At 39.7% G+C, this 13,053-nt stretch overlaps 1 protein-coding gene across 5 annotated transcripts; it reads right to left on the bottom strand.

Annotated features, from left to right (window-relative positions):
* Positions 1–945: 945 nt before the first annotated feature.
* On the bottom strand, positions 946–12,770 carry rev1 (REV1 DNA directed polymerase). Of its 5 annotated transcripts, none has more exons than XM_042001063.1 (22): positions 12,461–12,770; positions 10,676–10,751; positions 10,124–10,256; positions 8,709–8,877; positions 8,182–8,610; positions 7,195–8,048; positions 6,749–6,847; positions 6,486–6,602; positions 6,248–6,374; positions 6,048–6,176; positions 5,803–5,957; positions 5,599–5,718; positions 5,292–5,512; positions 5,029–5,201; positions 4,703–4,932; positions 4,439–4,626; positions 4,114–4,362; positions 3,841–3,940; positions 3,552–3,766; positions 3,289–3,433; positions 3,080–3,182; positions 946–2,985 (listed from the first exon to the last, which is right to left on the bottom strand). In XM_042001063.1, exons 2-22 carry the CDS (start codon positions 10,739–10,741, stop codon positions 2,874–2,876), a joined length of 4,134 nt encoding a protein of 1,377 aa, XP_041856997.1. In that variant the 5' UTR covers positions 10,742–10,751; positions 12,461–12,770; the 3' UTR covers positions 946–2,873. The 5 variants fall into 5 exon arrangements, with proteins under 5 accessions (XP_041856997.1, XP_041857000.1, XP_041857001.1 ...); XM_042001066.1 differs by having other exon boundaries at positions 3,552–3,754; XM_042001067.1 differs by lacking the exons at positions 10,676–10,751; positions 12,461–12,770 and adding an exon at positions 9,733–9,877 and having other exon boundaries at positions 10,124–10,251.
* Between the last annotated feature and the right edge of the window lie 283 nt (positions 12,771–13,053).

The following is a 13,053-nucleotide window of genomic DNA, read 5'->3' as shown; positions in this document are numbered from 1 at the left end:
TTGAAACAGATTTCCCCTGAGCTTCTTTGAAGGATGTCCTGCAAGTTAAATGTTATCTTTTGTCCCTGCAACAGAGAGACCACGCCAGAACCTCCTCCTCCTTCTTCTTCTTATTCTTCAGGTGTTTTTTATTTGCTGTTCGGCAAACAACGTTATGCGGTGCATTACCGCCACCAACCGGTACCCTCGTCCGTTATATTATCTGGATGAGACCCGTTGTTAAAAAGCGAAACATGATTTCATAATGGATATCTCTTGCACTTTTTAGTAATTTGGAAATCGCAGTTGCATGACGTCAGATTTGAGCGGTTGAAACTTCTTCTTGCTGCATAATGGAGGTTGGTAAATGACAAAATAATCTTTTACCGCCACCAACGTGTATTAAATGTGGACAAAAATTTGTTTTTACTAATTTGTTTTATGTTAATGGTAGTAAGCTATTAGTTGGGTCAAGGGGTGGTCGATAAGGATTTTGACTTACTTGTGTATCCAATAGGTCATGCATCCATTTCCAACTTAGGGTTGGGGGTGCGCAACAAATTACGCAAATCAAGTGAGGCAATAGCGCCTCAACCACGAGCAGCTCAGCACTGGTGTCAGGCAAGGACAACCACTCTTTTGAATTACAACCCACCCATCCATTTAAAAAGCTGATCAAACTGAGTGGATGGTTCGGGTAACTGAAGACGATCCTAAAGTTTTTAGTGGGAGTTGCCTCAGTCTTTAATAACCCCTTACAATTAGCTTGTGAATGGAGTGGAACATCATCTCAGAAACAATGCTTGTAGGTGTTGTCATCTGTAGAATCAAAGAAGACAAATGTCTGAAATAAACAGACTTTAAATTGAATTACAATAACGAAAGTGTTTGCAAAAAGTTAAATATCTTTGACATCAATTACAGGACAAATGGCAATTATGAAAACTGGATGATACACAACTAGAGTGAAAAATATGACAATTTTTATTTTAATTGTTTAGCTAAAGATACTGAGTTAGTTATACAGTGGATATAAAATGAGAGTATTCACTTTACAGTTGGAGGAGCAGTTCTTAAACTCCAGATCCTTCATTTATAGAGCCTTATTTTTCCTGGTATCAGTATTTGAAAAAAATTAGACCCACTTGCAATGAGATTACATTCACAGAAGCAGATTTCTAAATATTGGATTTGGAATAAATTAAAATGTGACTTGTGTAATTTGTGCAGATAAACTGCAATTGTAAAAACCTTTTTTTTAAGCCATTGCTTTCCTTTCCTGAAAGTATCTCAGTACAATATGGGCTGCAACTTTAAGAACTGATGAGGATCAATAAAATAATAGTTTTCAGTTTATTACCAAGGTTTAGAAAACTTACAAACAAGTTCACAGCTTCAGGTCTTCAGGCACAAGCCAGTTTAGAGAACACAACACGGGCCAATTTTTGCTCGTGGCCTTTCCTTTCAGGAGAGATGTGACAGGTGAAGACAAGCAACATCTTGAAAATGAGTGGAAACTCACACATTCGAAATTACAATCATTTTGACAAATGTTTGAAGATGACAGACTGATCTGGTTTGCATATACAGGTAACTCTTCAAAAACAAACATAGTATCTTCCATAGAGCAAAAGAAAAATGTTGAATTTACAGAAATATAGAAAAGTAGCCACATTCCAGGTCCCCAAAGTGTGAGTTACACAAGATGAGCCACAGGATTAGAAATCAGATCAGCTGTTTCTGTACAAATCCAGCATTACCTCAATGTTGACACATAAGAAAACCAGAGAAAACCCAATACTGGATTTAATGGTACTCCCAATACAAATGCTCAGTGGGTATTAAGAAGAAGAAAAAAAAGAAAAAAAGAAAAGAAATGCATAGGCTGCTTGATTGCCATGAATGCTGTCAGTTCCCCCCCAAATAAGAGTGCTACAGAGAATCAACAGCTAACCCTTGATGAAGTACTTTGGCTAGCTTCTGATATCTATGTAGGGACACTTAAACAGTTCAAGAGTGAGAAGAATTACAATTTCAAGACAATTTACTAAGAATCCACTACTGGTAAACAATAAAAGAGGCAATTCCTCTGCTTACATGTTCTTTTAAAATGTTTAACAAGAATCTTTAAAAACATTATTTACACATTATAGTAACATGACTTGGCACTTTTCTTTGTAGAAAAACAACCAAAAAACAAAAAAACAAAAACAAAACCTTTACTAATGTATGCAGCATTTGCAGATATTTCAGATAAATGCTGGATATAAGAGATCCACATTAACAATGAAAAATCATCATGTTTTTGCCCCAGCATTTCTGAAATCTTTGATGCATGAGGAGTGCTATGAGGTAAATAGACTGTAAAACTGCCAAGAGATGCTTTGTATGTTACCATGATATGCATTGTACTTAGTACCAATGTGTGTACAGCTGAGGAAAGTTAATGTATTATTGTAAAAGTATTTGTTAATGTAAAATAAAATATGTTACAAGTCTGGGTAGAACAGATGTGTAAGAAAGCAATGCCTGCAAAAAGGATGAATTTCCAAAAAAGCTGCTACGATCATCACTGATTTGTGTTCTTGTGAGTAGACACAGAGCATTTCATGCCCGTCAGTTGGAGATGTTTGTCCATTAAAAACAAGTACAAAAAAGGATTTACTGTGCATTTTTTTTGTCAAATACTGCCATGGCTCCTTCTCAATCGGTATTTACACAGTCATTATTAGCAGGGCATTGTAAAAACTACCAGATGTTGCAGCAGTGGTGCAGTTGAGAAAGAATTAAATAATCATTTGAATGTCATGATTATTTAAGTAGATGGACTCACAAGAAGTGCACAATTAAATGTGGCTTAAAGACCACACACAATGAGAACAGCTTCCTCTTCTTCACGTTATCTTCAGGATACTACCATAAGCCTGCTGAACAACCACCTGCACGTTATCCAAGATGAAGTCAAATGCCATACTCCAAACAGATTCCACTGACTGCTGCATGAGCCTGTAGGGAAAAAGTTCAACACGAAACAAACCAAAAATCAACAGAATAACAAAGACAGGGTAGGAGGTAAATAGAGAAACTGCACAGAGCTTACCTTTTCATATATTTTATAATCAAATCCAACCTCTCCAGATCTTTGTCCTCAATCAAATCTGTGCAATATTTCACCACCTGCAGGATGTCCTCCTCCATTGGTTCTAATAAAAAGTAAGACATTTTTAAAAAGCTGCATTTTTTGCAAACCCCACAAACAACTCAGTCTATGACTTGTGCTGACAGAATACATCTGATCTTAAGACGTACCTGTTATTGTGGTGACCCATTCTCGTAGAAGCGTTTTAATGTCCGTCAAGTCACATGCTCCGGCCAACGCTGGAACAGGACGAGGAACTGACTTAGTTGTGGATGCTGAGGCGTCCAGTTTTGAGGTTGAGGGACCATTTTCAGTCTGAGAAGACAACATAGGTTTAAATACCAGAGATCAGTTCAATTCAAGATTTTTACCATCAGAAAAAAAAATAAACAAAAGATCCAATTTCAGAGTTGAAACCACAGTTAAGACTCACCTTTGGTAAATTTATCAGTTCTTGTGGTTTTTTAGGTGGTGGTATAATTTTGGCTGGACTGTTTGTTGTTTGCCTCTTCAGGGGTGAAGTTCCCTTTTTAAGAGGACTCACTGCATTCCTCTTCTTGTAGCGCCGCTTCACTCGACCAATACCAATCCCCACCCCAGACTGTTTCAGCTGCAACAATGGATTTTTCTGCTCCACTACAGTTAAACCAAGAGGTCAAAAATGAGAGGGAAAGGTGATATACAAGCTAGTAAAAGAAAAAAGGCAAGATCTGTTGACTCACTTGTTTTTGCCAGGGCTTGGGCATTTGTGCTACGGCTGTAGGCAGACTTCAGTTCATCCTGTAGCTCTTTGGGAAGGGCAGCGAATACATCTGGATCAACCTTCAGTCAGAGTGGAGCATATGAGTATCTAAACACTGATCACGTGACCTAAATTTAGTTGATTGAAATTGATAATGTAATATAAATTATTAGAACCATAAAAAAAAGCTCTACTCAATTTGTGCTGTAAAAATAAATAGCCTCAATCAAATCTCAAACCAATGCATCACGACCTGTGAGAAGTTTGGTAGCTCCAGTAGAATTCCTGGACTGTCTGGCTGGTTTGGAATCTGTAGAACCAACATTCCAGCTGGTGGAGTGTACAGTGCAGGATGAGGAGGGGAGGCTGGACAAGGACTAGAAGAGGAAAGCTGCAGACCAGGTGAATGGCAGTTATTTGGTCTCCCGTCCCTTCTAGTCCACGATTGTTCCACTTGTTCTCTCAGCTCTGCAGGCAGGGCCTCCAGCACAGAACGATCCACCTTAAGAGATCATTCAGAAACACAGATGTTATTAACCAGCTTTTGTGTCCATAAAACAGTGCCTTTAATGACTTACCTGAGAAGGTGAGGGGACTTCAATGCTGAAGTTGAGACGTGTTCGGGAATGTTTTGGTGTTTTTCTGCAGGCTGGCTTTTGTTTACTTGTTCCCGGAACTGGCTCAGCAGGTGACAAAGGAAGTGGTGAGGAGCCAGCTGATTGGACCATCTGAGAGGGAGTCTGTTCTTGATGAGCGCCTGCAGCATCTGTAAAAATTAGCCAAGATATAACTGGATTTATAGAAAACAACTACAAAAGCTAAGGCACATAAACAAAACAAACCTTTGTTACTGGATCTGGCACTCGATCCTTGGCCTAAAAGCATCTCTTTGATGGAGCGTGTTCGAGGTCCCCTACAGTCCTGTGGGATGGACTGATTTCCCTCAAGAAGCTGAACCTGGATGCCAACCCCTCTCAAGTCTTGCACCTGCAGCTTCATGGCATGGAACAGCTTGATGACTGCAGAGGCAATCAGCTGGCCGCTGTCAGTGGACTGAGCAAGCATCACAGTCCTTACAGGAAATGAGAGAGGTTAAAGATGAGCATACAGAGAAATAATGTCCCTTCCCATTGAAGGGGTAAAATGCAAGGATGCCAATCTTTCTAACCTGGCTAGATTATCACATATGCCATGACCACCGTATTTAGCCGGTTCCAGTGGTGCTCCAACCTTGCGAACCATGACCTTAAGGGTAACTCTGCGACCCCGCAGTCCTGCTTCTTGTAAACGTTTTTGCACCTCCATGGACAAGTTAGTAAGAAAACACTCTGCCTCATCAACCTAGTGAGTAATAAAACAAAAGGCTTAGAAAAGACAAGTAAAATCATTAGGAAAGTTCAGAAAAAAAGAAGCAGGGTCTATCTGCTTTACCTTAGTAAATCGAATGTTGTAGTTCATCTCAGCAGAGACAGATTTTCTTTCCTTCTCGTAGCGCACAGGTCGGTCGTCTAGACCCCGACAAAAGCGAAACAATGTTTGTCCAGTACGGGGTCCAAACTTCTTCTGCAGCTGAGACAAAGACACTTGCTGGAGGTCTCCACAAGACTTCACACCTATAACAGCCAGCTTTTTGCCCATAACATGCCCAACACCTAGGAGAAGAAATGTAAACTATTTATTACACAGATAAAGACTGCAGAATGGTGGCTACAACCAGAACAGGGCACTGTGTATTTACCTGGTAAGCTGGTTACTGGCAGGTCCCTGATAAAATCATCCACTTCTTCAGATTTAAGGAAGTACTGCCCATTTGGTTTGGCCTTACGGGTTGCCAATCGAGCTAAGAGAATGTTGGACCCTGAAGAGATCAGATTAGTCATTTTGAATTGATAAAATCTGACCACCTTGATTTATTTTACAGTGTAAAACAAAAATAACTCACCCATGCCTACTGAGGCACAGCATCCGGTTTTCTCCTTGATGTCTGCTCTGATGGCTTGAGCCAGCTCATCTGGGTTGATGCCCATCTCAGCCAGCAGAGCAGAACCATCTATCAATGCTTCATCACAGCTGAGAGCTTCAATATCATGGGTATAACTAAAAAAAGCAAACAAAGGAGAAATTATGCTGTCTTATAAGTAAAAAAACAATATGTGAGAGACAAATAGACCTTAGTGCTATTCTTACCTGGCCAGAATTTCATACAACTTGAGAGCCACCTCTTTATAGGCCTCAAAATCATATGGGACAGACTGCAGTGAGGGGCACAGCTGTTTTGCTTTACCAAAAAACATCCCATTCCTCACACCCGCCTGCCTGTGTATCAAAGAATATTTATTCATATTTCTGTTTAAACAAGTCTGTCATGACCTGAGTTTATATCTTACCTGGCTTCATAACTGCAAGATGCAATCTCTGCCATTGAGAGAGCAGCAGCATCCTGGTCCACTCCATTGGAATGAGAATCAGGACTCTCTTGTGTGGGAGTTACATGTAGATCATCATCTGCACCCTCTGTTAAGTAAGGTTGCACTTAGATTTAAGTTTTACATAAACAAGGTCTACACAAAGCAGGCAAGTCAATGACTTTTCATGAGAAAAATTAGGTGGATAAGGCAATCTCACCATGTTGAGGATGAGTATATTTCCTCTGGTAGTACTGCATCTCCACCTGAGGGTTAGCCCCAGGTCTCATGGGCACTCTACCCTGTCCACGGTTACTGGTAACAGCTACAGGCTTCCCTGAAGTTAAAAAAAAAAAAAAAAAGACAAATTCAACCAGGAGCAGCGATTGAGTTTTTAACCTTTGCAATGCCTAGTGTAATATAAAAACATGTTTTAACATAGAGGATACATCTGAACAAATAAAAAAAAAAAAAACATCTTGCCTTTAAGGTCTGGTCGATGTCGAATCCCCACAGACACAAAAAAACAGTCCATGTCCACATGGAGGATACAAGACTTAACACTTACTGATGATGATGTACCTGACATAGACAGACATGTCAAATAATCAATGGACAATTGTCTCAATTTCACAAAACATGAACAAAGCATCTAATTGTGGCATACACATCCCCCCAAAATCCAGTTCTTATCACATTTCATTTCCCAGTCACAGTTTTAATGTACAAGGAAATGTTTTTTTTTTGTAATATGAACTTTTTTTTCTCATTTTTTGGGTGGTGCAAAAGAACATATTTAGAGAAAGAGAAAGCAGGTGCAACAAAGGTCCCTGAGTGAATTTGAACTGAGGAGGCTAAAGAAGACAAGACATGGTTCTTAAACCCAAAGCCCAGAAAAGCAGCCAGAAATGTAAAATAGAAAAGCCAACCTTTCCTAGCTTCACAGTCTGCCATACGCTGAGCCACACATTTCTTCAATCGATCTTTCCCAGGGTAGGAGGTGCCCCCTGATGCTTTTTGTTTGCTATGCAGCTCATTGACATACTCAGAAAAACCAATCCTCCATGTGGAGATCTGGTGCAAACGTGAGTGAGAGTAGAACTCAGAGATCAGACCGCCAGTCTGCTCCAGCAGCTGCACTGAAGACTTAGATGATGTCTCACTGGTGGGAGGATCAGGTTTGACTGTTAGACTGGTTTCGCTGAGGGATGCAGGGTCAGATGAAAAGGTGTTGTGGTAACTTCCATTCAGTCGAACTGAAGATTGTGAAAGAGAATAAGATGCATGGGAAAAATGAGTCTGCTCAGAAATCAAATCAACCTTAGGAGGTTGATGGAGATGTTTAGGGACAATCTGGGCTTCATTGGCTTTTGTAGCCTCATGATAGGTGGGTACTGGAGGTTTAGCGGTCTGGCCATTGGCTATTTGTGTGCTGGATTGCTCCAAAAGAACAGGAGAAGGCTCAGCTTGCTTTGCAGGGCTGAGCGGAAACTCGTAAGGGTCAGGCTTGTCCTGGGATTGTACTGAAGGACTTTGAGGTTTATCTGGTGAACTCTTGACTCTACATTTGGGCATGTCCATGTCAGGAGAGGACTGATCTTTAAAAGGAGTAAGGTCCTCTGGCTTTAAGGCACCATTAACAAAGTGAGCATGTCCATTGGTCCACAGGGCTTCCTTTACCACCTTTAAAGCCCCAGCATGACAAGCATTTTCTTCACACTCTTGCATTTCATTCCTTTTCGAATGGCTCACAATATCCAACGAGGTCCGCAGTAATCCATTTCTGTGGCAAAAATGAATGAAGAAAGAAATTTCATTTTAAAAAATGGTTATATAACAATTTTTTTCTTGAATTTGAAAAAAAGAGCAAAACTAAAATAAAATTTTCCATCTTAGAATTTACTCAGTATACTCACATTTTTAATTCTTCTTCCTGTAGGTGCGGAGACTGCAGAGACTTGTGTGGGTGCTTTGTGTGGCATGGGTTTGACAGTGGGTGGGTGTGTGATGGGCTTCTGTGCCTGGAATCTGAAAAGAGTTGACTGGATGCTGAAAGAGCTGGCTTTGGTTTAACAGAGTGAGCTTCAGTGCAGTGCTGGGTGGACTGAGGGTGAGCACTCCTGCGGCTGGGGGTAGGGATGGAGAACTGACCATTGTGGGGAACTGAGAGCTCAGTGTTGCGCTGTGGCAGAGGAAGCTTTTGATGGACATCCGGCTGAAGGAGGCTGTGGCTTGGTCCTGCAATCTCTGAGGTCTGGCGCAGAGTCATGCCAGCAAAGAGTGTGCTTTTCTGTTTAGTGTAAAGCTGGTACTGTAGGTAAGGCAGGAGACGCCCAGCTTTGATGCTACATTAAACAAATGGCAAAATTAACAAGGAGATTTTTAGCTCATATTGTGTAAAATTGTATCAAATATAGAAATTCTCATTTCTCACTAAACACACCTGTCGATAATCCACTCTGGCCTGATGACCTTTTCCCCTCTGAGCTCTTGAATTTTGCAATTGGGTAAGTTATTGGCAATGATGTGAGTGGTTTTGGAGCGCGAGTAGTAAACATGGAACTGCCCACCATGCAGCATCATCAGTCTGCGGAGTTCATCTGCACTTGGATCTGAAAACAAAAACAAAAAAGTAATATATGACAGATCAGAAAATCGCATCAGCTTTAAAATGCAATCAACACCAGCAGCAAAAAGAGCCGTTTAGTTGACCTTCAATAGTATCCTGACAGGCTGAAGGATGCAAACACTTCATTTTACTCCTTTCTCTCTTTTCCTCGCTTCCCCCAATAACGTCCTCTTGGGTTTCTTTGTTGAATCAACTATGGTGCACCTTCAAAACGGGCAGGGTTTTAATACCTAGTAGCCAGTGCGTGATGTGGTGCCCTAAAGGAAAATACTGCTGTAAAGTAATGCAGCGTCCCAAAAAGAAAAAAATAAATAACTTGTAAAGTGGGGTTTGTCAATATTGGGATACTGCAGGGCAACAAAGGCTCTAGGAATGTACATTATGAATGTGAGTGCTCCATCAAAAAAATTAGAAACATATTTTAAAAAAAAATCTGGCCTTTTTTGCCTACTGTTTATTATGTCCCCTTTAAAAACACAGCAGGATAACACAGTGGGCAATCAATGAAAAGAGAAGAGGAAGAGAGAGAGACAGAGAGAGAGAGAGAGAAATCCATGAAGTATAAAAATGGCTGGGGTCTCATTGATGCAATGCAACCACTTTTCAAACTATTAAAACTCCCAATAAAAGAAAGAAAAATAAAATAATTTTTTTAATGATTTTGAGCACTCGTAAGAACCTTGATTAGTCCCCTGTGTGGTGCAGACACCAGTTAATTCACATCAATGAGGTTAATGTTTATCCTTCCATTTAACCCTTTTAACTGATCTTTTTACTTTGACAATTTAAAGCCACACTACTGAACATTGGCAGATTTTCACACTTTGGCACCCCTTACCAAAGGCTAATTTGGCATTCATCTTGCTTCCTGTCTCCTCTCTGAGCTCTCTCCCGTCAGTATCAGTCACTTCAATGTTGCCTCTAGCTCTGTCACTTTCCCTCTTTGTTTTCCTCACTTCCTCCGATAATGTCTTCTTATTCTTCTGAACACCTCAGATGTCCAACCAATCACACAATACTTCTCTGAGCCCCACAACAAGAAAATTCTGCTCAGCTGAAGTTATCGCTTTTTGCAGAGTATGTAGCAGCCCTAATCCTCTGAGACAGTGCTGAAAAAACTTTTTAAGTTTTTGCTCTACAGGACCCACAGGGAAAAAAGCGAAAAAACAAAGGAAAACAAACCAAACAGCAACAACCTACACAAATACAGTCTGAGTGAACAATGTTACCTGTATACCCATTGACATAAATAGCCACTCCACTGAAGATGCTGGAAGAGGTTCCATCCTTGTGCTTTTCTCTTGGGGCGTCAAGTTTAAACTGCTCGTCCAGTTTAAAGACCTTGGCAGCCATGTAGCCGCCCTGCATGAGAAGAAAAGCAGAGATACATGAGTCTAAATAACAGATAAAAAAAATAGGTAAGAAAAAAGAAACACATTTTTGTGATTTACCTGACCCAACACTCAATAAATGCAAAGTATTTCTCATTATTTAAACCATTTGTTTAGCAGCAATTTTACAATTTTACAGCAAGAAAGAAAATGCAACACTTAAACATACCCATATTTCCATTTTATTTAGTTAGAAGGAAATGTGCAAGAAAAAGAGAGGGGAGACCAGGGTAGTCTAACTTTTCCAAGCACAGTATGCATAAACCACTGCATCATATGATCTCTTGCAGCTGGAAGGTTGTGTGTTTTGGTGGTGGTGGTGGTGGTGGGGGGGGGGGGGGGGGGGGGGATGGGGCTTGTAGCTGTTATGAAGATATGAGTTATACTCACCCTTTCACCCCAACCATTGTCATCACTGGCATTGGCTCTCTTCTTCATCCACCCATCTCGACTCATACTGAGCTACCTGAGAGCATAAGAAGAAATATTCTTCAAAGCTGAAACATTAATGCATTAATCTTTATTTCACCAAAATATAAAACTCCTGAGATTTAAAATGTCTCTGTGGGTCACACACACACATATTATGTATATACACACACACATATATATATATATATATATATATATATATATATATATATATATATATTTTTTTTAAAAAGCTTAAAGACATCAAAATCATGTGATATTTAATCACCACAGATTGGTAAATCCGTGTTGTACCACTAGATATATATAATTGCAAGAAGTTTGAACTTTCTGCACATTTTTTTCATTGAATTTAGTTGCTCAAGATTCAGGTAGATTTTTTTTTTCTTTATACCCATATGTTTGTTTTGCCCCAATTTAATATAGATATTAGAGAAATAAAGAGTACTTATTTGGGATGAAACCAACAATTTACAGTACTTTTTGAATTATATGAGTTTTTAAATAAGTGGGGAGCAGACTAAGAATAACTTCATAACCCAAGGTTACAATGTGCTGTGGTGTATGAGGGTTTTTAAGTTTTGTAATGAACCTCGGAGATACACTATCCCAATGTATATAAGAACTGGATACCGACTTCCTGCTGAAAGTTGCAGCAACAAGTGTTGTTTTGGCTTTAATCATTTTTTTTTTTTTTTTATAATTATTGCTTTCTGCACCCTGCTGAAATGTTTTATGTAAAGCACTTTGAATTGTCTTGTACATGAAATGTGCTATACAAATAAATTTGCCTTGCCTTTAAATGAAAAACAAGACTTACTTCTAAATAAAAATTAATAAATAAATAAAGAAGAAGAAGAAGAAGAAGAAGAAGAAAGAAACAGTTTAACTCAAGTTTTTCGATTATTTGCTAAGTGTAAGGTTTGAGAGAGCATTGTCAAGCAGGATTCCTAAGTATTTGTATTGGATACTGACCAAATCTCAAAGCCCTGAATGGTGATAACAGGTGGAAGATTCAGGAGATTTTATCTTGCTTTTGAGAACATCATGGGTTTAGTTTTTACTTGACAAAAAGTTAGATGACATTATGCCAGAATGTATTCATTTGATCAATAATTACTAAAGCTGAGCCATGCATTATAATTTGTAACTCACTGATAAGGTATCTGACTTTATATTAAGGCATTTTAGGGTAGTAGTAACCCTCAAGTGTTTCCTTTTTTGCTTGTTTACACAACTTTCTTGTGAGTAAGCCAGATGATACAAACAGTGTAAACTAATATCAGTATCAAAATATGCCTGTATAGATTAACATTAACTCAAAGCAAATATACCTTATGTATTGGGTTAGACGAGAAAGGAGTTTGTTTAAGGGTTTGTACCCACGGACATGTCCGGGCATACTCTTTCCCTCTGACAGGTAGGTCACAACAACAGAGCCCCATGTGGCACTTCTGTCAAGTAGCTAGCTGCTAGGTCAACTGCTAACATTAGCCTAGCTACTCTAATCAATGCAGAAACACGCATGTCGCCGAGCCACTGTACGAGTACATTATGTTAGTTCAATACAGACCACTGGAAGTGTTTTGCCTGCACTTGCTAACAATGCTGACAATGCTGGCAAAATGAGCTAGCAAACAATGAAAAGGGTGTATGACTGTGTAACTTCAGCGCAGTGTTAATCGTGGTGGTTAACAATCAGTCCTGAGTGACTGTAAGCCAGGAAAAGTCACTAGTTTTTACCTTTTATGCTGTCAGAAGGCTTGTTGGTCAGAGACCTCTCTCTGCAGATACGGTTCAACAGAAACGTTGTGTGCGCACTGGTCAGGTTAAACGAGGTTAGACCAAAGCAAAAATGAAAATCCTCCACACAGTCAGCTCGACTCCACAGCTTTGGCTTTGTTATCCAGAGAAGTCCTTTTGTTGCACTCAGATTCCTTTATTGTGTCATGCTGCCACGCCATGTCTCTTGAACATTTTTGCTCACCCTCCCAATCCTTTCGCTCTCCATTTCAACCGCCTGATCCATTGCCTTCTGTTTTCGCTCAGTGAGTGAAAGCTAGCAAAGCAAAACTTAACACTTCCGGGAAGGCGTTTCAAAATAAAACATGCATGGTCCAGACTGTCATGGAAACCATAAAATGGAAACACTTGATTGTTGAAGAACATGCAGACTCCCCCAGATGATGTTCAAAATCAAGAAGCTTCTTGCTGTAAGGCAGTTGATTCTAACCACCACATGACCGTGCCTGTCATTTTTCTCTTTTTGGTTAGCAGGTTCAAAGTTATCCGTCTCATCATCTGACCAGTCAAAATCTGAATCTTCCTCTCCGGTA

Source organism: Melanotaenia boesemani, chromosome 12 (genome assembly GCF_017639745.1).
Source record: "Melanotaenia boesemani isolate fMelBoe1 chromosome 12, fMelBoe1.pri, whole genome shotgun sequence".
In the NCBI taxonomy this organism is placed as follows: Eukaryota; Metazoa; Chordata; class Actinopteri; order Atheriniformes; family Melanotaeniidae; genus Melanotaenia; species Melanotaenia boesemani.
This window is presented reverse-complemented; position numbering and strand designations above follow the sequence as displayed.

What these genes read in the sequence shown, in the direction of transcription:
- rev1 (XM_042001067.1), bottom strand. Translation starts at nt 10,180, where the DNA reads ATGGAACCTCTTCCAGCATCTTCAGTGGAGTGGCTATTTATGTCAATG. An exon ending in CAGGAAGAAGAATTAAAAAT is followed by an intron (nt 8,049 to 8,181) that starts GTGAGTATACTG and finishes TTTTTGCCACAG; the next exon opens with AAATGGATTACTGCGGACCT. An exon ending in AAGTCCCCTCACCTTCTCAG is followed by an intron (nt 4,363 to 4,438) that starts GTAAGTCATTAA and finishes TGATCTCTTAAG; the next exon opens with GTGGATCGTTCTGTGCTGGA.